Below are 25540 nucleotides of genomic sequence, written 5' to 3'. Positions count from 1 at the left end.
GAGTTTCAGGCACGGTGAGTGCAGGGGAGAATGACAGACTGCAGTAGGCTGAGGGACACTGGGAAAGGGGAAGTCCCTGCCAGTTAAAGTAGCCACACCTTCAAGAAGTGTGCTTTGCTCACTACATATTATGAGCATCTGGAACAGGGTCTGGTACACGACAGACAATTCACCAAAACTGTTGCATAAAAGTGTGACGGATAATGGGATGAGGGTCGGTGATAGGTGTAGGCAGTGAAGACACAGGGTCAGAGGAGTACAGTACTTTTATTTGTAAATGGAAAATACCTAAACATGTTTGAATGATAATAGAAAGGAGTTCAGAAGCATAATGGAGCTGAAAATCATTAGAAGAAAGAAAATCTCAATAGTATGTGTAAACATATTATTTCCAAGTTCTAGAATGGGCCCATGAGGAAGGAGAGACTAAAGTGAATGGAGAAGAAGGGTCACCAAAAACAAGAAAGTCAAGGGATAAAGATAAAGGACAAACCGTTGGGATTATCTCTGCTAAACTATTAAAATCAGAAACAAGTTGCCGTGTGTATTAGCCAGTGCCTGTAGTCCCAGCTACTTGGGAGGCTGCAGGCAGAAAGGATCACTTGAGCCCAGGAGTTGGAGGCTAGCCGAGGCAACATAGTAAGATCCCATCACACACACACACAAATTAATCTAAGTACTGAGTCCATGTATACTGTTTATAAGAAATATATGTCTTGGAACAAGCAAAGAGTTTTATAATAATATGGTAATTAGAAGAATGAATGTGTTATAGAAATGAACTGTGTACTTATTTATAACCCAAAGGTAATTAAGGAACCTCAGGGAATAATTTTATTGCTTATCTTTAATCCATTTAGTATTACCTCGATTGTTATCACTGAACTGAACAGAGAGGCCAAGGAGTGAAAATGTACCTTGGAAATTTCATTTACCATCTTTGACCGAAAGTATTTTTGTAGGTATAAGTCACTAAACTTAAATTAACATATTAAAATATTCTAATCTGGAATACTCTAGAGATAAATATATCAACATCTGCAAAATGAAAAGCATAGAGTCTATTTCTTATCTTCAAAGTTTAAAGGAAACCAAAGCCTCAGGATTTTACTTTTAATCTATTTATTATGCTTAATTTTCTGATTTTCAGAAAATTCTTGATTTAAAAGATCACAATTATTTCTAAGTATTACTTAGATTCTTAATTCTTTACAAGAAAATTTGAGGCCATTGACCTCGAAAATGAAATTACTCACTACTGAATTATGAGGCAACACATTGTACAAATTATACTCAAAAGTATTCATTCTTGTAAATACAGAGGCAGCATAAAGGAATTGTGGGAACGATAGATATTGATTCTGGTTTAGTGACCAATTCTGTGCATTTGTCAAAAATCAAAAAGTTGTATACCAAAAAGAGTGAATTTTACTATAGTGTACTGAATATAAATGTTTAAAGTCTTCTCACATTTTTTGCATCTGGCCCTCAATTTTGCCAGGAAGTCTGGGTTTTTGGTTTTTTTTTTAAGTCAGAGTCTCTCTCTGTCACCCAGGCTGGAGCGCAGTAGCACACTCATAGCCACTGCAGCCTTGACCTGCTGGGCTGAGGGTGATCCTTCCGCCTCAGCCTTCCAAGTAGCTAGAACTACAGGCATGCGCCACCATGCTCAGCTCATTTTTTTTTATTTATTGTAGAGATGAGGTCTCACCAAGTTGCCCAGGCTGATCTCAAACCCATGGGTTCAGGAAATTCTCTCATCTCAGCCTCCAAAGTGCTTGGATTATAGGCGTGAGCCATGGTGCCTGGCCAGGAGTCGGTTTTTTAAACCAGTTAAATCTTTTTTTTTTTCCCCTAAGTTGGAATCTCACTCTGTTGCCCAGATTGGAGTGCAGTGGCATACTCACGGCCACCGCAAAAGCCTTGACCTACTGGGCCCAAGCGATCCTTCTGTCTTAGCTTTCCAAGTAGCTGAAACTACAGGCACACGCTACCACGCCCGGCTTATTTTTTGATTATTGTAGAGACAGGTCTCACCAAGTTGCCTAGGCTGGTCTCGAACCCCTGAGCTCAGGCAATCCTATCACCTTGGCCTCCCAAAGTGCTGGGATTACAGGCTTGAGCCACCGGGCCCAGTTTTAAGTCAGTTAAATCTTAAAAGGAACTTTTCAAGTGTAATTTGATGTTAACTAAAATCAAAGTGCAAATTTAAATGTAAAAATTGAGTATTCCTTAAGAATTAATCTTTCCTAGCCCCATTTGAGAAATGCAATTCATTCCATTTTTTTCAAAGTTAGACTTTAATGGTGGCAGCCTCCTTATGTCTAATGAGGGAGGAATAGTTATATTTATATACTTTCAATCTCTCTTACTGTCTAGACAGAAATTTGGTTAGAACTTGTGTTTCCTTTTAAAAACATTTCACAATGTCAAGGACATAATTGGCAACTAATACATTTAACATAAATTACTGCAAGCAATGTCACTACACTCTGCAGTCATAAGAATTGACAAACAGTGCCTTTTGTGAACAATGTAGTATGTACTATAATTATACTAATAGAGACAAAACTTGTTGTAGTCTAGTATCTATTCCAAAGGCATAAATTTTTAATTCCATGTAGTTTTAAATTTCTGTATGGTGTTAAGTTATAAGAAAGGTATACCAAAGCTAATTCACATGAGTCAGAATCATGTGCTGAAAGGAATTTTAGAGTTAACCTAGTGCAGGGGTTGGCAACCTTTCTCTGTAAAGGGCCAGATGGTAAATATTTTAGGCTTTTTGCAGGCCACATGATCTGTGTTGCAAAGTACCCAACTCTGTTGTTGCTGGGCTAAAGCAACCATAGACAATAAGTAAATAAATGGGGGTGATCCATTTAGTGTTCCAATAAAATTTTATTTACACACACATGGGGTCAGTTGGGTTTGGCCCATGAGCTGCGGTTTGCCGGAACCCTGAACTATAGTCTAGCTCCTTCGTTTTGGCAAAGGTCACCAGATAAATAGTGGAAGAGGCAAATGTAGTATTATTTGCAAACCATGTGTCTTCTACAACACAAACTTTAAAATGATTACATTTCCCATAGAGCCAAAACATAATACTCTGTGAAAGCTCAGAAAACTCAACTGTTATAATTTCTTTTTTTTTTGAGTTGGAGTCTCATTCTGTCACCCAGACTGAAGTGCAGTGACCACTTCCAGCCACCGCAGCCTCCACCTGCTGGGCTCCGGTGATCCTTCCGCCTCAGCCTTCCAAGTAGCTGGAACTACAGGTGCGCGCTACCACGCCCGTTTAATTTTTGATTTATTGTAGAGATGAGGTCTCGCCAAGTTGCCCAGGCGGGTCTTGAACCCGCGGGCTCAGGCAATCCACTCACCTCAGCCTCCCAAAGGCATGGGATTACAGGCTGAGCCACTTACTTAATTGAAGTCAATAAAATTAAGTGAAATTTATTTAAGTCAGGAACTAACTTTCCATCAGTCCATACACACACACACGAATATCTATATCACTATGTTTCTTATGTGTAGTATCTGTTCTCAGAATATAGTGGGAGTTCAATAAATTGTGTCCTATGGATCCAAAATACAAATTGAAATGCATTCAGTTTTAGGCAATTCCATCTCCAAAGATGCTTTCATTTAAAACTTTCATGATCTCAAAGAATATGTTCCCAGTAATTACCTAGAAAGGGCAATAACCCTGTGCCACTGAGCAGTTAGTGACATTTTAGGGGAACTTTCAATGAAGTCATTTTAAAAACTCTGTTTTTGAACAGTATGATACTTCTTCAGATGCACTGTCATACCTAGTAAATCTGCTCCTTCATCCACATCTCCAATTAGGCCTGAGCCAGCTGAAGACAGTTCTTCAAAGAGAGATTCTGTGTTGCGATCGAAAGCTTTGTTCTCTATGCCTTTGGTGGGAGTGCTATGCAACAGAAACAAAACCAAATCAACATGGTACCAAGACTTTTTTGACAGGTAAAATAAGTACAACAGGCTAAGCTACTTAGGAATTCTTATCTACAATTTACGTTAATTACAAAATACAATTTAAGAATATTTCTCAAAGGGTGCCTAAGAAATTCCCAGTACACTCCACAGAGATAAGTGTAAAGAATGTTTTTGTTGAGATCCCAGCAAACACATACAATACCAGCTCTCTTCCGTCTGTGCCAGGAGCTAGTCTAAGTGCTTCCCACAGATTACCTATTTAATCCTAACAACTACTCTACAAAGCAGATGCTGCTAGTTCCTGGATTTTACAGATGGGGAAACTAAAGCGAACAGTTAAAGCATTCAGCCAGATCATTTAGCAAACAAGCGAAAGTGGCAGGATTCAAACCAGGCAGTCTAGTTTCATAGTCCGTGGATCTTAACTATCATGTATATGTTGGCTGGTATAAATCAGCAAGGTTTTTTTATTTTTCTTTTAAGAACAATTTGACAGTATCTATTAAAAATTAAGTGCAAATACCTACTGACCCAAGAATTCTATGCCAAATATGTTCTATAAAAACCCTGTCACAAGAAGGCAATTATGTATGTAAAGGATTGTTAGACTAGCATATTTACAGTGACAAAAGTTGAAATGAGCTAAGTGATCATAAACAGGAAACAGATGAAATAAGTTATTCATACAAAGTTAAAATCTTTAACTTTATGGCTAAAAACATTAAAATAGAGCTTTATAAACTAAATAAATTCATCACGCAAAGGTGTTTTTTTTTTTTAATTTAAGCAAGTTGCAAAAACAGTATATGTATTTTACACTCTTTTTTTCAGGGGTACGGAGGGGAATGGGGAAGTATATATGTTTATACCTTAAAGCCATCTCAATAAAAATAACTCTGCACCAAATTTTCAGTTAAACATGGTGGACTGAACATAGTCATTTATCATCTAATAATTCAGAAACCCAACTAAAAATGAAAGTTAAGAAGTTAAAAAGGTATATACCCCAAAGGACAAAGAGAAAAGAAAAAGAAACTACAACAGAAGAAATGTGAATAAAATTCTTTAAGACAGAAAACAGATGGGCAAACAATAGACATGGATTTAATAGACCAGAGAAAGCCGAAATCTAAGCCACTGGGGTTTAGGAGGGGGTCAGCATGCTGCCAGACTCCTGAAAGGTCTAGCACTTGAAGACATCAGCAACTGAAGCAGAAGGATGGGATAAAAGACTATACACGAGGCATTCGGAGACCTAGATGGAATCCTCCAGAACAGTGAGACCACCTTGCTCTCGGCAAAGCTCCCTGAACAATGAAAGCCAAGTCTAAATGTTATAGGCAGGAAACTGGAGAATTAAAGTTATTTGCTGAGATATGAGCACAGCAGGCACAAAGCAGACTTTTAAAGAAGACCTCTATCATAAGAAAGAACCCAAAGAAAGAGGATGTGACAGAGACACTAGGAATGAAAGGAGACAATGCAGACAGTAGCAACAACAGAAAAGCAAACAAAAAACATATTTGTATTTCAGAATAAATGCTGCATAAATAAACAGTAAGATGATATTTAAAAGTAACCAACCAATAAAAAGAAAAATAAATTGCAAAAAAATAAAATCAATGAGGGTTCAAAAATTTGACAAAAATTATAACAAAAATAGAAGAGATGAAAAAGAAGGGAAAAAAGAAATTATGAAGGCCAGTCCAGGATGTTCAATATATACCTAACAGGTGTTCCAGAACAAGAGTAACAGAAATAAAAATAAGGAGACAGAGTGAGAATTTCTCAGAATTGGAAGACATGAATTTTCAAATTAAAAGACTTTCTTCATATAAGATTAAAAAAAGAAGGCCCAACACCAAGGATAGCATCATTAATTTTTTTTTTTTTGAGTTGGCGTCTTACTCCATCGCCCGGGCTGGAATGCAGTGGCACGCTCACAGTCAGTCCAGCATCGACCTGCTGGGCTCTGGCGATCCTTCCACCTCAGCCTTCCAAGTAGCGGGAACTACAGGCACTTGCTACCACGTCCGACCAGTTTTTTAAATTTTATTGTGGAAAAGAGGTCTCACCAAGTTGCCCGGGCTGGTCTCGAACCTGCAGGCTCAGGCAATCCACTTACCTCGGCCTCCCAAAGTGCTGGGATTACAGGGTGAGCCAAAAAGCCCGGACAGCATCATTAATTTTTAAAAAAAAAAAAAAAAAAAACAGAAAAACAAGTGGGGGGATAAAGTGAAGATCTTAAAAGCTTCCAGAGAATACATACACAGAGGAACACCCTGAACTCAGCATAACAGTGAAGCAATGTCTTTACCATTCTGAAGGAAAAAAGTTTTACAATGTATAATTCCATATCTAGTCGAACTACCAAGTATATCTTTTCAAATGACACTTGTCACATTCAAGTTCACAGTGCTCAAAAAATTTACTTCTCATACACCCTTTGCCTAGAAAGCTAGCAAGGAAATGCTCTGTCAAAACAAAGGCATAAACCAGGAAGCAGGATGATGCTAGATTCAGGATACAAAAGATACAGGCATAGGAGAGAGGTGAAGGGAATTCCTGGGAAGATAGTGAGGGCATATTCCAGAACCAGAGCAAAGATGACAACAGTCTAGACTGGAGATAGAATTCCACAGGAAAGAGTCCCCTGGGAAATAGACAGGTTTCATGTGTGGTCCTACTGAGGATGTTTATACATGTAAATTACAGAGTATCTGCCAATGAATCTGTGACAGGTTCACAGACACATAAAGAAAAAAAACCCAAATAAAACAATCCAAAGCTTTTCTAATTCCAGAAGAACACAAAGTTGTAAAAGAAAGGAAATGCAATTACAGTCCATTCTATGGCTAAGCTGTGATTAATATTTATATGATCATAATGATATAAACAATAAATATTAACAAAAATTGAGATATAATTATATTGGGAGGATAAAAGATAGAAATATTCTCTTCATTTTCTACTGTAGAAAGTCAACAGTTAATGTCACTAAGGTACCCTTCATATTTGGTATTACCATTTGACTTAAAAACTGCAGACAGGCTGGGTGCAGTGGCTCATGCCTATAATCCCAGCACTTTGAGAGGCTGAGGTGAGAGAACTGCCTGAGCCACGGGTTCAAGACCAGCCTAGGCAACTTGGCAAGACCTCATCTCTACAATAAAAATTTTAAAATTAGCCAGGTGTGGTGGTGCACATCTGCAGTTCTGGCTACTTGGAAAGCTGAGGCAGAAGGATCACCTGAGCCCAGAAGGTCGAGGTTGCAGTAGCTATGAGCGTACCACTGTACTCCAGCCTAGGCAGACAGAGTGAGACTCCAACTCAAAAAAACCCCCAAAAATCCCTGCAGACACGCATTCATCTAATAAGGATAAAATTTAAACTTTAAAAAAGAGGTTCAGAGTCAGGCTCGGTGGCTCAGCTTGTAATCCCGCGCTTTGGGAGGCTGAGGTGAGTGGATTGCCTGAGCCTGTGGCTTCGAGACCCGCCTGGGCAACTTGGTGAAACCTCATCTCTACAATAAATTAAAAACTAGCCGGGTGTGGTAGCATGCGCCTGTAGTTCCAGTTACTTGGAAGGCTGAGGCGTAAGGATTGCCGGAGCCCAGCAGGTCGAGACTGGTGGCCTGGAGCGGCCACTGCACTTGAGTCTGGGCAACTGAGTGAGACTCCAACTCAAAAAAAAAAAAAAAAAGAAAAGAAAAAAAGAGGTTCAGGCAAGGTGTGGTGGCTCATGCCTATAATCCCAGCACTTTGGGAGGCCGAGGTGAGAGGAATGCCTAAGCCCACGGGTTCAAGACCAGCCCAGGTAACTTGGCAAGACCTCATGTCTACAATAAATCAAAAAATTAGCTGAGCATAGTGGCGCATGTCTGTAGTTCCAGCAGCCTGGAAGGCTGAGGTGGAAGGATCGCCTGAGCCCAGCAGGTCGAGGCTGCAGTGGCCAGGGGCATGCCACTGCCCTCCAGCCTGAGTGACAGAGTGAGACTCCAACTCAAAAGAAAAAGAGGTTCAGAATGACAAAAGTATATAAACTGCCAACAAATAGCTGTAGCTCCTAGGCTTAGAGGAGGGTGAATAGGAGGCAAATTTCACTTTTCAGACTACAGTTTTTACATTTTTAAATAAACAACAAAGGAAAAAATACTTTGTCAGGACAAAGCCTTTGAAATCAGAGTCCTAGATTTGAATCCTAGTCCCTCTTGCTGGCTTGGTAATCTTAGACAAGTTACTTGGATAAGTTCTAAGTCTTCTTATCTGTAAAGTAGGATGAAGACATCCACCTCAAAAGGTTGTTAATTAAAATCAGATTACACAAAATAGGCCAAGTATGGTGGCTCAAGCCTCTAACCCCAGCATTTTGGGAGGCCAAGGCAGAAGGATTCCTTGAGCCCAGGAGTTTGAGACCAGCCTAAGCAACACAGCAAGACCTCAGTTCAAAAAAGGCATCACAGTCGCAGCTACGATGGAGGTTAAGACAGAAGGATCACCTGAGTCTAGGAGGTAGAGACTGTGGTGAGCCATGATTGTGTCACTACACTCCAGCCTGGGCAACAGAGATCCCAATTAAAAAAAAAAAGATTACATAAAAACAATGATATTGTTAACAGTTATTGAATGGGGCACTTTACTAATGATTTAATATATGGAGATTCAATTAATCCTCACAACTATCTAAGGTATTAACATAATGTCCATTTATAGGCAAGAAAACATACTGAGATTTGAATCTGAGGCAGACCACTACAGCATAGAGCACAATGCTTAGCAGAGATCAATAAATGACATGGCTCCTTATGGTCATTATTAATAAAAGATTAAAATTTATGGAAGAAATTCAAAGACAGGCAGTAGCTCCTGTCTGACAGACAGTCTTGAGCATCCATATTTCATATGACCCTGATTAAGATGATATCTAACCTGCCACTAGACAGTCATCCCATGTAAAATGAGACTGATTTCTTCCAACAATGAGATCATTACAGTTCTGAAGGGAGAACTACATTCTCTTCTTCCTGATCTGGAGGAAGGAACAAAGTTTGTTCAAATTCTTCCTTTACTCCTGTTTCTTTATTTCTCCATGTTACAGAAAATACGTCTTTTTTTTTTTTACCCATCTGCTGTAGTTTGAATGCATCCCATCCAAAATTCAGGTGTTGCCAATGCGATAAGAGGTGGGGCCTTCCAGAGGTGATGAGGCCATGAGGTCCCTTCCCTTGTGAATGGGGTTGGGTTCTTTATAAAAAATGAGGTTTCACCTAGAGTTCAGGGCTCGCTTGTCCATCTGCCATGACACAGAGCTCTTCTTCTCCAGGAAATGCAGTAACAAGGCATCCACTTAACAGCAAAGAACAGCCCTCAACAGACAACCAAATTTCCCAACACCTTGATCTTGGACTTCTTAGCCTCCAGAACTATAAGAAAATAAATTTCTATTTTTTTACAAATTACCCAGTCTCAGGTATTTTGTTATAGCAGAACAAAACAGACTAAGACCCTGTCCTTCCCATCATGCTGCTGACTCATGATTGCAAAGGTAACATTTCACAAAAAATTTAAACCATGTATAATGTCCACTTCCATAATAGAAACCGAAATATAGTACCAACATTTCTTTAATGAAACATCTGAATTCACTCATTCAGAGTCCAGAAAACAGTGTTGGTGGAAGTGAGAGAAAGGAAAATTAGATGTCTTAATCTGACATTTATGGTACCTTGAACCTTTATATCCACTGAGATCTTTGTCCATATCCAACTCAGGAGTAGATTCAATGATAGCTTGAACTTCTGACTTCTCTTCATTTTCGGCAGAGCCTGAGGAAAGGACATAAGGAAATAAATAATATATTAAATAGTGCCTCCAATATAAAGATCCAGTTGTATTTATGGCTGTGAAGGTATCATTTGAACATAAAAAATGTAAAAGAGCCGGGCTCGGTGGCTCAGCCTATAATCCCGCGCCTTGGGAGGCTGAGGTGAGTGGATTGCCTGAGCCCGCAGGTTCGAGACCCACCTGGGCAACTTGGCAAGACCTCATCTCTACAATAAATCAAAAATCAGCCAGGCATGGTAGCACGCGGCTGTAATTCCAGCTACTCGAAAGGCTGAGGCGGAAGGATCGCCAGAGCCTGGTAGGTCGAGCCTGCGGTGGCCGGGAGCAGCCACTGCACTCCAGTCTGGGTGACGGAGTGAGACTCCAACTCAAAAAAATAAATAATTAAATAAATAAATAAATAAATAAATAAAGAGTGAGTTATAGGAAACACACTATTAGATAATACTGAATATAATAATATATTCAGTTCACAGTGAATATCAGATACTAATAAGCAACCAAAGAAAGTTTGCCTTTGTATTTCTTGGGACACAGTGCAGTTTATCAAAGGCCCCGCATTCATTCCTATATATAGGGTAGAATATAAAGAAACTAGCGATAAAGATTAATAAACTAGCCATTGCCTTGCTAGACTCTGGTGTGTCCATGTGCACTCTGAGCTATGGCTCCTTGGGGAGGTGAATCTTCTCTCTCCCTTTTCTTCTCTTTTCTTTCTCTCTCTAATTTACTTTTAAATAAACTATATTTTCTAATCTAATGCCAGCCCCTGTCTGTGGGATGTGATCCCTTTCTTAAATAAATCTTTTCTTTCTTTGACAAAAAAAAAAAAAAAGAGAAAATAATTCACCCAAACTTATAGGTTATTGCTGTTTGTAAAAATATGGTGGAAAGCCGGGCTCAGTGGCTCAGCCTGTAATCCCAGCACTTTGGGAGGCCGAGGCAAGTGGATTGCCTGATCCTGAAGGTTCGAGATCAGCCTGGGCAACTTGGTGAGACCTCATCTCTACAATAAAACAAAAATTAGCTGGGCATGGTAGTGCGCACCTATAATTCCTGCTACTTAGAATGCTGAGGCAGAAGGATCTCCAGAGCCCAGCAGGTCGATGCTGGGGTGGCTGTGTGTGTGCCACTGCACTTCAGCCTGGGCAACGGAGTGAGACTCCAACTCAAAAAAAAAAATATGGTGGAGAGGTCATGCCTGTAATCCCAATGTATTGGGAGGCCAAGGCAGGAGGATCACTTGAGCCAGGTGATAGAAACAAATGTGGACAAAGTAGCAAGACCCTATCTATAACAAAAAAAAAGTGAAAAAAGTTTCTTGGGTTTAGTTCCCCATCCTTAGATTAGCAATAATAGAGGCTTTGCTCTTGTTTTTTTCTTTTCTTTTTTTTTTTTTGAGTCAGGGTCTTACTCTGTCATCCAGACTGAAGCACAGTGGCAAATAAAAAAAAAGTTTAATAAACTAAGGTAGGAGACAGAACTGTCCTGCTTTTCAGGCTCTCTGAGCTCCCAGCTCCCAACATTTCTCTCCAAGAGTTTAATCATTACCTCCTTTAAGTTTATTTACAATTGAGTACAATGAATTACAGTCATCCCTCAGTAATCCATGGGGAACTGGTTTCAGAAATCCAATACCACCGGGCTCGGTGGCTCAGCCTGTAATCCCGCGCCTTTGGGAGGCTGAGGTGAGTGGATTGCCTGAGCCCGCGGGTTCGAGACCCGCCTGGACAGCGAGACCTCATCTCTACAATAAATCAAAAAATCAGCCAGGCGTGGTAGCGCATGCCTGTAATTCCGGCTACTTCGAAGGCTGAGACGGAAGGATGACTGGAGCCCAGCAGGTCGAGGCCCGGCCACTGCACTCCAGTCTGGGCGACAGAGTGAGACTCCAACTCAAAAAAAAAAAAGAAAAGAAATCCGATACCAAAACCTATAATGTTCAATCCCTGATATAAAATGGTGTCATATTTGCATATAGCCTATGCACATCCACCGGTATACTTCAAATCATTTATAGATTAATCATAATAAGCAACACAATGTAAATACTATGTAAATAGTTGGTATATTGCATATCTAGGGAATAAGGACAAGAAAAAAGAGTATGTATATGCTGGGTACACACAAACCATCATTTTTTTGTTTTGTTTTGTTTTGTTTTGAGTCAGTCTCACTCTGTTGCCCAGGCTGGAGTGCAGTGGCAAGCTCAGGGCCACCGGCAGCCTCAACCTGCTGAACTCAGGCAATTCTTCTGCCTCAGCCTTCCAAGTAGCTGGACTACAGGCATGTGCTATCACACCCAGCTTATTTTTTGGTTTATTGTAGAGGCAAGGTCTCACCAAGTTGCCCAGGCTGGTCTCAAACTCCCGAGCTCAGGCAATCTTCTCACCTTGGCCTCCCAAAGTAGTGGGATTACAGGCTTGAGCCACCATGCTCTGCTGTTTTTAAAAATTGTTTTGATCTGCAATTGGTTGAATTCACACATGCGGAACCCACAGACATGGAGGGCTGACTATATCTACCTATTTTATAGATATAAACCAAGCAAACTCCCAAAGACATATTTTCTTATACCTACATCATCTGGGCTTACTGAGTACTTTACTAGTAAGTAAAGAACTAGGGTCACTTACCTGTAGATGCATTTCTAGTTTCTTGGGCTACCTGTACTTCAATGTGCTTGCTTATCTCAGATTTGTTTGGTGTATCTGTAACCTTCAGGAATCCCTCATTATCCTCCTTTAAGGGAGTATCAGTAGGAATTGTTGCCACATCTGAATTAGCTGTTGATGCTGGAGTGGTAGCTTTAGAGCCACCTTGGCTAACATCAGAAAGTTCATCCTACAAACAAAAATAATGAAGAAGAAAATTTTAGCCAAGTTAGTTATTCTAAGCCACTTAAAAAATGGGTAAAGAGAAAAGCTGGGCGTGGTGGCTCATGCCTTTACAGACTTTTACACATTGGGAGGTGGAGGCAAGAGGATAGCCTGAGCTCAGTAATTCGAGATTAGCCTGGGCAACTTGGCGAGACCTCATTTCTACAACAAGTAAAAAATTCGCCGGGAGTGGTGGCACGCACCTGCGGTTCCAGCTATTTGAAAGGCTGAGATGGAATGACCACCTGAGCCCAGCAGGTCGAGGCTGCTGTGGCCATGAGTGTGCCCCTGCCCTCTAGCCTGGGTGACAGTGAGACTCTGACTCAAAATAATAATAATAATAATGATAATAACAGTAATAATAAAAAATAAGCTGGGCATGGTGGTTCACACCTGTAATCCCAGCACTTTGGGAGGCGGAGGTGAGAGGACTGCCTGAGCCCATGGGTTCGACACCAGCCTGGGCAATTTGGCGCGACCTCGTCTCTACAATAAATAAAAAAAATTAGCTAGGCAGGGTGGCGCACACCTGTAGTTCCAGCTACCTGGAAGGCTGAAGTGGAAGGATCGCCTAAACCCAGCAGGTAGAGGCTGCTGCGGCTGTGGGCATGCCACTGCACTCCAATATGAGTGACAGAGTAAGGCTCCGACTAAAAAAAAAAATACAAATGGGTAAAGAAATAAACTTGCTCAGAGAAAGTTCTATTAAAAAAAAAAAAAGACAATAAAGAGTCACTGATTACCAAGAGGCAATCTCTCTAGACTGTTAATTGGGAATATTTAAGTAAACCATATTTTTCCAGACATACATGAGATTTTTTTTTTTAAACAGAAAGTAAAAGTAGATTAGAAGTATTAGGAGCCGGGCTCGGTGGCTCAGCCTATAATCCTGCTCCTTTGGGAGGCTGAGGTGAGTGGATTGCCTGAGCCCGCGGGTTTGAGACCTGCCTGGGGAACTTGGAGAGACCTCATCTCTACAATAAATCAAAAATTAGCTGGACGTGGTAGAGCACGCCTGTAGTTCCAGCTACTTGGAAGGCTGAGGCAGAAGGATCGCCGGAGCCCAGAAGGCGAGGCTGTGGTGGCCGGGAGCGGCTACTGCACTCCAGTCTGGGTGACAGAGTGAGACTCCAACTCAAAAAAAAAAAAAAAAAAGGAAGTATTAGGAAGAAGACATTAATGTTAACATCAACTTTGTTTTGTTTTGTTTTTGAGGTGGAGTCTCACTCTGTTACCTAGGCTGGAGGGCAGTGGTATGATCATGGCCACCACAGCCTTCACCTGCTGGGCTCAGGGGATCCTTCCGCCTCAGACTTCCAAGTAGCTGGGACTACAGGCACACGTCAGTATGCCTGGCTAATATTTATTTATTTATTTATTTATTTAGTGTAGAGACAAGGTCTCATCAGTGTTTCCCAGACTGATCGTGAACTCCTGGGCTCAGGAAATCCTCTCACCTCAGCCTCCTAAAGTGCTGAGGTTACTGCCATGAGCCACCACACTTGGCTCAAGATTGTTTTTTTTTTTTTTTTGAGTTGGAGTCTCACTGTCACCTAGACTGGAGTGCAGTGGCCTCTCCCGGCCACCGCAGCCTCGACCCACTGGGCTCTGGCGATCTTTCCGCCTCAGCCTTCCAAGTAGCTGGAACTACAGGCGCGCACTACCACGCCCGGCTAATTTTTTAATTTATTTATTGTAGAGATGAGGTCTCGCCTGCCCAGGCGGGTCTCAAACCCGCGGGCTCAGGCAATCCACTCACCTCAGCCTCCCAAAGGCGCGGGATTACAGGCTGAGCCACCGAGCCCGTCTCAACATTGGTTTTTAATGGCAGTTGTAATATTGTACAATTACTTGAAAATAAAGACCTATTTTGAAACACTTAGAACATGTACTCTGTAGTAGCTGCTCTAAAATAGAAGAATAATCAAATTCTTAATCTCAGGATAGTTCTGTAAAGTGCCATCTTAAAATATCCTGGATCGGGTACAGTGGCTCATGCCTGTAATCCCAGCACTGTGGGAGGCAGAGGCAGGAGGATCACTTGAGTCTAGGAGGTCGAGGCTGCAGTGAGCTATGATTGTGTCACTATACACCAGTCTGGGCAACAGCAAGACTCTTGTCTCTAAAGAAAAAAAAAAAAAAAAAAAACAGAAGGGGGACAGAATCTAAGTCCAACTCCAGACTTTGTGCATCAAACTTTGAGCAGTGAAATCAGGTAAACTGCATTTTAACAAGCAATCCAGGTGATTTATATATTCATTAAAATGTGATAACATCTATTCTAGAGCTTAAAGATAGGTTCATTAAGTATGTGCAGACTGAAATTGTAAGTAAAAATTTGTGTATAATGTATTTTTCTGGGAAAAGAACCCATTCTGTGGCTCCAAAATAATTGAAAACAGTTGTCCAATGGTTACTAAGAATGAGGCAGTTGTTTTGCAGTACCTAGATCCTATGAAAAGAGAACCTACAGAGTGATTTCCTAGCCACAGGAAACAAATACATAATAAAGAAAAGAGAACCTGACAAAAAGTTTACCACCACCACCACAACTAATGAAAAATAATTGGCCAGGCATGGTGGCTTTAAGCCTGTAATTCCAGCACTCAGGCCGAGGCAAGAGGATTGCCTGAGCTCAGGAGTTCAAGAACAGTCTGGGTAACTTGGTGAGACCTCATCTCTGCATAAATCAAAAAATCAGTCAGACGTGGTGGCACACGCCTGTGGTTTCAGCTACTTGGAAGGCTGAGGTAGAAGGATTGCCTGAGCCCAGCAGGTCAAGGCTGCGGTGGCTGTGAGTGTGCCACTGCAAGCCAGCCTGGGTGACAGAGTGAGGCTTCAACTCAAAAAAAGAAAAAGAATAATGATTAGAGTAAATTCAGTGAATTTACCATTCACTGAATGTATGACCTTGGGTAAATTATGCCTGTACTCCTATACCTATATTTTCTCATCTGTAAAATAGAGATAACAGCACCTACTTCATAGTTATTTTATATAATGGCTTAGCAATGTGTTTCACACATACTAAATATTTAAAACATTATTACTTACAACTTATAGCTGTAGTTATAACTACTTGTATAATTATGCATATAAAATTATAAGTGTAAAGTATTATTATATTCGCTATGGAAAATGGAGAGATCTTTATCCCTTCAACAGTTCCCCTATACCCATCAAGTCTATCTCAAGCATTATTTTTTATTTTTTAAAAGATGAGAAGTGTAGAAAGTCAAAGAATATGAATGGCACACCCATTGTAGATTACTCTTTAAAAGACTCTGGAGTATCTGGGCTTTATAGGTGGGCTTGGGCTCTAACATATGTATAAAACTCAAGTGCTCACTGAAGACTTTCACCCTAGTAAATCCCTGCTATCCTAAACTTTTGACAGTTTATATTGTACTTGTATGATAATTGGTCTGCCACTGATTATTTTATGGCTCATCATTATTTTAAGGAACACACAGATCCATGACAGTGATCCATTTACCAAAACCGAATCACTTCTGAGATTCTGAATCTATAAAAAGAAAAAAAAAGCAGTATATCCATGTTTGAGTACAACACTTACTTAAATAAATTTTCAATGACAAAGGAAAATGCTTATATATTAAACTGCAAAAAATATGTACACATTCAAAAAAATAATCAAATATGTATACATGTGACAGTAAAAGATGTACACATATAACAGTTAAAACTGGAAAACAATCAAATTCTTAGAAGTCAAGAGTGTCAAGAAGTCAAGATGGTTGCCAGGGGCTGGGGAAAGGGGAAAATGGTGAGTTACTAATCAAAGGGTATAGTTGTAGTCAAGCAAGGTAAGTAAGGTCTAGAGATCTACTGGGCAACACTGTAACTATAGTCAACAATAACACATTCTAAAGCCAGGTGTGGTGGCCTGTGCTTGTAGTCCTAGATACTTGGGAGGCCAAGTTGGGGGGAATCATTTAAGGCCAGATATTCAAGGCCACCCTGGGTAATACAGGGAGAACCCCATCTCTTAAAATAATAATAACTATAATAATAATAATAATGTGTTGTACACTTAAAAAAATTTTTTTTTTGACTTGGAGTCTCACTGTTGCACAGGTTGGAATGCAGTGGCACGCTCGCGGCTACTGAAGTCTCGACCTGCTGGGCTCAGGTGATCCTCCCACCTCAGCCTTCCAAGTAGCTGGGACAACAGGTGTGCAACTCCACACCTGGCTAATTTTTTGGATTACTGCAGAGATGAGGTCTCGCTATGCTGCCCGGGCTGGTCTCGAACTTGTGGGGTCAGGTAATCCTCTCACCTCAGCCTTCCAAAGTGCTTGGATTATAGGCATGAGACACCACATCCAGCCTACACTTAAAATTTTAAGAGGGTAGATGTCATGTTAAGTGTTCTTACAACAATAAAATAAATTGCAAACAAATCAAATGCCTCTATATAGGAAATTAAGTAAATCACAATAAAAAGAATATTATACAGCAATTAAAAACTGTGTTGTAGAAGAATATTTACTAAGATGGAAAATATTCATAATATTTTGCAAAGACAGTGGGGATTAAAATAGTTTTATACAGTATAATCAATTTTAAAACTATCAGAATATAAAATGATATATGGTATGATCCTAAACTTTTTTAAAAGGCACGTAAAGTAACTAAAGGGAGCAAATAAATTTTTTCCTGCTTATAATACTTTTTATTCTTTCCAAAATTTTTGACAGTAAGCATGTGCTACTTTTATGATAAGGGAAAAAGCAAATACATTCTAAACAAATTTGAATATAACTGGATGAAATTATCTTTTGATTTGGGAGAAAGTTTTGAGAAACAGAAAACCATTCATACCATTTATGAATTTTGGATTACCCATTATTGGCTTGTGCTTAAGATAATTCTGATTATCTATCATCTGAAGTACAATACTAACCATATGTTAATAAAATTATCCAAACTGTACAGCCAATTATTTTCTTCTGTGCATTTCATACTAGGCTGATTTCCAGTGAGAAGGAATACAAGCCAAAGAAATAAACTGTTCAATTCTCCATCACCTCCTTCCCTCTTGAAATCAAAAAATGAAATTTCTGACTATTTTCTTGAGTTGGTGACTGGCACCTAATACAGAAGTATCTGATACAAATCTACTAAGTCCAGCAAATTAGCTTGTTAGGAGTTGAGTCAGAGAAAGTGACAGTGATACCTCTGGAGCTAAAAAACTAAAGTGATGACAACCAGTCTCTCTGAGCACTAATCTCTTTCTCTTTGCTTTGATGTATACTCTATTAAAAAATTAAAGTGGTCTTATTTTGAGTAATTTAACAGCCTGGTAATTCATGTTTATGTTATCTGTACACGAATCCCCATTCTTTAATGGTTTAGAATATAACACACACTTTAAAGTATAAAATAAATAGTCCATGTTCCTGATAAACAGTGTGGATGGAAGCACTTAAACCCATCAACGCTGTGGATTCAGAAAGCTCTAGAGAATATCAAGTTCTTCTATACTGAGAAAGTGATGCCTTTGAAGCTATTCAAAAAATAAACAGCTTGAGGTCAATCTTGGACTTGTTGTTTATCTCTTAAAAGTCAAGTAGAGAAATTATCTCTTCTTCCCCCTTACCATTCCAGTCTCCCACCCCTAAAAAAGGCCTGGTTAGTTTTACCTTAAGAAAATTTGTATTTAGTAATCAGAGTTCACATATATAGTTTGCAAAAGCCTATCTCCCTAAATTCATTCATGGATCTAGGAGCATGAAATAAAGTAACCAGGAGAAAGCCGATCCTAAAGTGAAAAAGGACTATGATACCTCAAGGGATCACAGTTTCAGGCTATAAGGAAGTGGTAAAATTAAGTAACTTAGAGGGAAATGATGCTTTCAATTTGTCCTAGGCTATCCAAATAATATGAGATTTATTTATCTGTAACTGATTTCCCTTTTATACTTACTACACAAAATATTTTACACTCTTTAAAATAGCTCACTATGTGGGTTGTACTTCTGACAACTGGATCTAAGAGATACAGCATGAGAGCCGAGAATGGAAACGCTCTGATTTTAGGGGATAGTTTTCAAAAGAGGTAATTCTCCTTGGTCACCCAGGCAGTGGCAGAAAAGCACTTAGAGGAAGCCTGCCACAGCACTTGGTTGGGAGCACAATATTCCTGCTATCATGATACCTGACTGCCTTGACTAACATTGAATGAAGAAAGACAAACTTAAACATCAATTTGTTAAAAGATAAAATACATTACTTTTGGCCAACAACATGCTCAAAGAAAATACTGCATAATGACATGTTGGTGAACAGCAGAGAGCATGTAGCATAGATGATGACGGTCCCCTAAGATCACAAAGGAACTGAAAACTATCACCTAGTTGAATGCAGAGCCGGTTGTAATGTCCTGGGGTAACACATTTACATGTTTGTGGTGAAGCTGATGTTAACAAACCTACTGTGTGGCCAGGTATACATAAGTACAGCACATACAATTCTGTCCAGTATATAATACTTGATAAGGATAATAAACAACTGTTACTGGTTTATGTCTTTACTATACTTTCATTTTTTAATTATTATTATTATTTTTAGTTGGAATCTCACTCTGTCGCCCAGACTGGAGTACAGTGGCATGCTCCCGGCCACTGCAGCCTCGACCTGCTGGGCTCCAGCGATCCTTCCGCCTCAGCCTTCCAAGTAGCCAGAACTATAGGCGCGAACTACCATGCCCAGCTAATTTTTGATTTATTGTAGAGACAAGGTCTCGCCAAGTTGCCCGGGTGGGCCTCGAACCCACGGGCTCAGGCAATCCACTTGCCTTGGCCTCCCAGAGTGCTGGTCTTATAGGCTGAGCCATCGAGCCTGGCCTTTACTATACTTTTTATTGTTATTTTAGAGCCTCCCCTTTGGGAGAAGGATAAATCATGATTATAGTAAAGCCCTAGCAACCACGGTAGAGGAAATCATTTTCTTTTGTATTTTAGTGAATAACATCAAGAGTCTTCCAAACTGAGCATGTGATGTCTTGAGAGTAGCAGTTGAGGAAGTAACCAGCAGTTAATTGCTTTTGTGTACTTTTGCAAAATGCTTTGAAACACCATTCTCACCTCCTGTTCTACAGCCTTCAGAGGTGCAGGACTATTGCTGACCTGGGAAGAGGGAAAGATTATAAAAGAGAAAAAAATTATGTACTTACTAAGTTTTAACATATTTTTATCTTCGGCTTGTACTACCTCCCAGGATACAAGATTCATCTATCTATTATCTACTATGCTTAAAAGGAGGATTTTGGAGACTTTGTAGTGTTCTGACTCAAAATAACCTCCTGTAAGACTCTAATTTAGGTGACATGCTGGTCTAGAAGCCCTCATTTGGATCAGCTGTCTTCCATTATACTTATCGATAAGCAGCTCATCATTTAGCTCTTTTTTCTACTTACGCGCCCTATAAAATCTTCCTGATATTTACTCCAGTCACTCAAACCATTTAACACATGAATAGATCAGTGTAGTAGAACTGAAAACACCTATTTATTCATACTCTTTACTTCTATCTGTACATTTTCCTTCTATAAAACCAGTGTTTCTCTTAAACACAAAGGGCAACCTCAAGTTTTATATACTCTCGGTCTGGAAATTCATCAAAGTCTTTTTTAAAAGTTGCTAGCTCTCAGTTACTGCCCTTAAAAAAAAAAAAGTCACAGATGAGAAAGGTATAATTCACTCTATAGAAACCTGAAACCAGATTGTCTCTTCTTTTAATAAATTTTATTTTATTTTAAAGGTGTGGGGTAAAGTAAGGTTGAATTACACAAGCAGGCTGCATGCAGGTGGAGTTTGGGCCTCCAACTAGTCCTCACTCCTCCTGGTATGGTACCAGGTACCCTTTGTGCTGTTACATGTCTCCCTCCTTCTTTAATAGACTTTCTCCTAGCTTTGAGGTATAATTAACAAATAAAAATGATATATAGTTAAGGTGATGTTTTATGTACACTATGAAATAATGACCACAATCGAGCCAATTAACTTCAGTACCTTGTGCAGTGACTTTTTTGATGATGATGAGAGCACTTCATGTTTATTTATATGATCTTTGATTCTGAATTTTCATCACCTGTGACCATTGTCAACTGTTCATTTCACCAAAAACTAGGTAAAAAACTGGGTGGCTTTCTTTATGTAAAAGTAGAATGACTTTCGAGATACATTGTTTGTTTTTGTTGTTTGTTTGTTTTGGAGTCAGAGTCTCACTCTGTGGCCCAGGTTGGAGTGCAGTGGCATGCTCATAGCCACAGCAGCCTCAACCTGCTGGGCTGCTTCAGTTTTCCAAGTAGCTGGGACTACAGGCACACGCCACCATGACTGGCTAACTTTTTATTTTATTGTAGAGATGAAGTTTCACCAAGTTTCCCAGGCTGGCCTTGAACCCCTTGGCTCAGGCAATCTTCTTGTCTCAGAGGCTCCTAAAGTGCTGGAATTACAGGCATAAGCCACCATGCCCAGGCAAGATACATTGTTGGGGGGAGGGGAGAAGCAGCAAACTTCAGGAAAATATAACATAAACCCATTTACTTTAGCAAGACATGTGTTATCTATGTGCAAATGTAAAGAAATAGGTCTTAAGGATATATAACTATTTACACGACAAGGAAAGGAGACAGAGTTACAGAAATTTTCCATTTTTAGTCTATTCTTCAGTAGTTTTAAAAATTGTGAAACTGAACTAATATAATTTTTTTTTTAGACACAAGGTCTTGGCTGGGCACAGGGGCTCACACTTGTAATCCCAGTGTGGCATGAAACAAGGAGTTCGAGACCAGCCTGAGAGATACATCAAGACCTTGGCTCTACAAAAAATTTAAGAAAATTAGCCGGGAGCAGTGGCACATGCCTGTAGTTCCAGATATTTGGAAGGCTGAGGCTGAAGGCTCTCACCTGAGCCCAACAGGTCAAGGTCATGATGGGCCATGAGCGTGCCACTGCACTCCAACCTGGGCAACACTAAGATTCCAAATCAAAGCGTGCACGCACACTCACACGCGCATACACACCCACACGCGCGCGTACACACACACACACACACACACACACACACACACACACACACACACACGATCTTACTCTGTTGCCCAGGTTGGAGTATAGTATCTATTTGCAAGCACCATCATAGCACACTGAAGCCTGGAATTCCTGGTTTCAAGCAATCTTCCCACTTCAGCCTCCCAAGCAGTAATATAACTACTTAAAAGAAATTAGAAAGCATTTGGACCTCTGAGCACCATAACAACATTTCTAGTACATAGCACTGTGCCTAACACAGTGAGCATCAATAAATAGTTTTGTTTTGTTTTGTTTTGAGTTGGAGTCTCACTCGGTCACCCAGACTGGAGTGCAGTGGCTGCTCCCGACCACCACAGCCTCACCTGCTGGGCTCCGGCGATCCTTCCGCCTCAGCCTCAGCCTTCCCAGTAGCTGGAATTACAGGCATGCGCTACCACACCCAGCTGATTTTTTGATTTATTGTAGAGATGAGGTCTCACTGTCCAGGCGGGTCTCAAACCCACGGGCTCAGGCAATCCACTCACCTCAGCCTCCCAAAGGCGCGGGATTACAGGCTGAGCCACCGAGCCCAGCAATAAATAGTTTTTAAAACAAGATAATTTTCTCCAACATAAAATATTTAAAACAACTTTTCCATTCTAAAAGCTTGCTCAAACATTAAACATCAGTAAGTATTAATAAATACCTACATATCAACTTCAAAAGAAGCTACATTTGAAATATGAGCTTTAAATACCAACATTTTCAAATTTTTCAATTTTTTTTCAATTTGTATTTTCAGAATACATAAGCCTCTTGGTCAACATAAATATGCCAAAAAGAAAAAAAATTCCATTTATAAACATCTACTAAAAACTAATTCCATTCCTCCTTCCCCAAGCAAATGTTTAAAAGGGGAGAAAGTACAAAAAGACTGAAAGCACAAAATCTTTATCCTTTTTACCCTTCAGGCCATAATGACCACCTATGGGTGGTTCCTTGTTATCAAATGAAGATACAAGCGAGGAAAAGAGTCTATATGCATTGAGTCTATAGAACAAACTCCTTATTCACTGTCACAAGCAAAAATAATATGAAGTATTATAATATACAAACCATTTTTTAATATTCTACTTTTATTTCGCCCTACTGTATATGCTAATACAAAAGTCTATAAGGAAGTAATACAGATCATAAACTACTGGAAAAATCCAGCCCCAGCATCAAAGAAAGAGAATGCCCAGAAGCAATCACATTCCAAGTAATAAATATACTTAGTGCCTAGATCTTGGTTCCCAAATACCATTCTCCCAAAAAATGAGCCAGAGCTCCTTGGAGAAGTAGTCCATTTTGTAGTGTTGGGGCAGGGAAAATTTAAGAGCATAGAGCATTTTATGGTACCAGGAAGAAAGAAAGTACTCAGAAAAGAACGGGGCATGTCAAGAGGCCAGGAGCCAACCTCAAAGAGCTTCCAGTATCCAAAGCCGGAATGTCTGAGAAACCTAAGAAATGATAGGTTCTGGAAAGCCCATAGAGTAAAAATACATCCACTAAATCCAAATAGGAAGGAGGAAAAAAGGACACCTCTCCCATAAAGAATTCCAACTAATAAATGTAGAAAGATGAAGAAAACAGAAAGCAACCATTAGCAATATTTTACTAATAACTGTGGCAGGCAAGATCCACCGGTGGATGATAAAAATCCGTGGACAAAAGTTTGAGGAAAAACAGAGCATCCGAATAGCCTTAAAGTATACCATCAAGATACTTTTTAATTATAAAAGGGAAAATAGTAACTTTAGTGGAAAAGTCCGATACATATTAGCTGAACTAAGCTATCAAGTTAACTTTATCACTAATAAGACACATCGACATTATTTATCCTCTGATATGATGCATTAAAAGGCTTAAGGCTTCTGTGGTATTCTTGTCAAAAACACGAGACCTCAATCTAATCATGAGAAATCATTAGAGAAGCCTAAACTGAGAGATGTTCTTCAAAAGAACTAACCAGACTCTTCAAAAGTCTCAAGGCCATGAAAGACAAGGAAAGACTAAGCAACTATCACACACTGGAAGAGACTGAGGAGACGTGACGACTAAATGCAATGTGGGATCCTGGACTGGACCCTCAAATAGAAAACTGACATTAGTGAAAACATTGGTGAAACCCTACAAATCTGTAGTTTAGCTAATAGCATTATACCAATGTTAATTTCTGAGTTTTGATAATTGTGCTATGGTTAGACATCAGGGGATGCTGGGTGTGGGGTATATGGCAGCTCTGCATTATTTGTGCAACTTTTCTGTAAGTCTAAAGTTACTTCAAAAAAGGTTTTTAAAAACAGAGCTTTAACTGTTAAAAAAAAGTTTTAAAATATACATGTATTTTATAATAGGAATATTTAATAACATATAATACAGAAATATGGTTCAACTACTACAAAGATCCAAGCTCGTCAAAACTAAAGGAATTAAAGGAATAGGAACTATTTCAGAACTTAATCACAAATGGAGGAGGATGGAAAATTCTTCCCAACAAGAATGCTGGCTCTGTTTTGACACTTCCTGCTCTGTATGCTAAGCACATCCCCTGAAGAATGCAGCACACATTGACCACTGGCTTTACATACCAAACTCTGCTAACAAGAGCTTCTTAGAGCAGTGCTACAAGTATTTCAAGTCATGTGATTTTAAAAGAACACTTTAAAGTTTACACAAGTAGGTACCTATCCAATTGCTTCTCAGCTAGTTCAAATTCTTTTTCTCAGTTCTAAAACTCATATTCAACTAATAACCAATAACCCAGGATATTCTTCAAAGAAAAAATTAGTATTTGCTTTTGGAATAAGTATACACATGCCTCTGTGTGTGTGTGTGTGTGTGTGTGTGTGTGTGTGTGTGTGTGTAATCCCATCCTCATAATTTTCATGCAGTTTTCCAGCCTTGGCTGTTATTACCACAGCCTTATTTGCAATGGTGAAAGACAGGGAAAAGTGAAAGTCTCTTGTCAATGAAAATGAATTGAATTACAGTTGGGATATGTGATCCCTTTCCTCTGCCCATCTTCTAGGATTCTGATGTATCATTATCTTTCTTCACTCCCTGGTCTTCAGTTTTTCTTTCTACTGAACTCTTCTAAGCAGGCAAACAAGCCTAAACAGTACTATTCTCTCCACTCTGCCAACCTCCACCTCCACCTCTAGTTACCTTGTTCTCTCCTCTCACCACAGCCACCTTTCCTGAGTAGTCTAGACTTCCTATTTCTCCCTTTTACGATTCCAATTTACTCCTGTAACTGGCCCTACAACTGCTCAAGTCTATGCCTACACCTTCACAAATGTAGTCCTCATTCGCTTGACTTCTCCATACCAGCTGACCCTGCTGACAACCACTTCTAAGACTCTCTTCTCTCTTCCAAAACTCAAGTCTCTTATGGCCTCTCCTCTCTGTCACTACAAACCTCCATCAGTGGTCTTTTCTTCCTGTGCATCTTCTTTTTCTCTGTTCCACCCTTCTTCGCCCACCACACACACAGATGCCACCTTCCCCATCTGCTCAAGCTCTGACATCCTATGCCGGGCATATCTTCTTGGGGAGGCCCGCATCACCTGTTTAGGATCTGAAACCCCCAAGCCAGGTTGTCACTCTGCAGGGATGTCTTTCACACTGCTGGGGCCCTGACCTCTCTACAGCAGGCTGTCACCACATGCAAACCCTCCCAACCTTATATTGAGTTACGATACCAACCCCTGCCCCACCCTGCAGAGCCTAACCTTGCTCTGCCCTACCTAGTGGCTTTAGGACTGAATTGTGG

General features: G+C 39.9%; 1 protein-coding gene across 6 annotated transcripts in view; it reads right to left on the bottom strand.

The window, feature by feature from the left end:
• The window catches only part of SPAG9 (sperm associated antigen 9), a 157152-nt gene that overhangs the window by 45464 nt on the left and 86148 nt on the right, over window positions 1-25540 (bottom strand). For 5 of the 6 annotated variants that reach the window (XM_021713788.1, XM_008060803.2, XM_008060806.2 and 2 more), the window contains 3 exons: window positions 12440-12647; window positions 9685-9784; window positions 3813-3934 (listed from right to left, as the gene is read on the bottom strand). In XM_021713788.1, the coding sequence (XP_021569463.1) occupies window positions 3813-3934; window positions 9685-9784; window positions 12440-12647 (430 nt within the window). Of the gene's footprint in view, window positions 1-3812; window positions 3935-9684; window positions 9785-12439; window positions 12648-19791; window positions 19834-25540 lie in introns of all 6 variants that reach the window. The other variant, XM_021713787.1, reaches the window with a different exon arrangement.

The sequence above is a fragment of the Carlito syrichta genome, unplaced genomic scaffold (assembly GCF_000164805.1).
Source record: "Carlito syrichta isolate Samal-C Ts95f unplaced genomic scaffold, Tarsius_syrichta-2.0.1 Scaffold304743, whole genome shotgun sequence".
Taxonomy (NCBI): Eukaryota; Metazoa; Chordata; class Mammalia; order Primates; family Tarsiidae; genus Carlito; species Carlito syrichta.
This window is presented reverse-complemented; position numbering and strand designations above follow the sequence as displayed.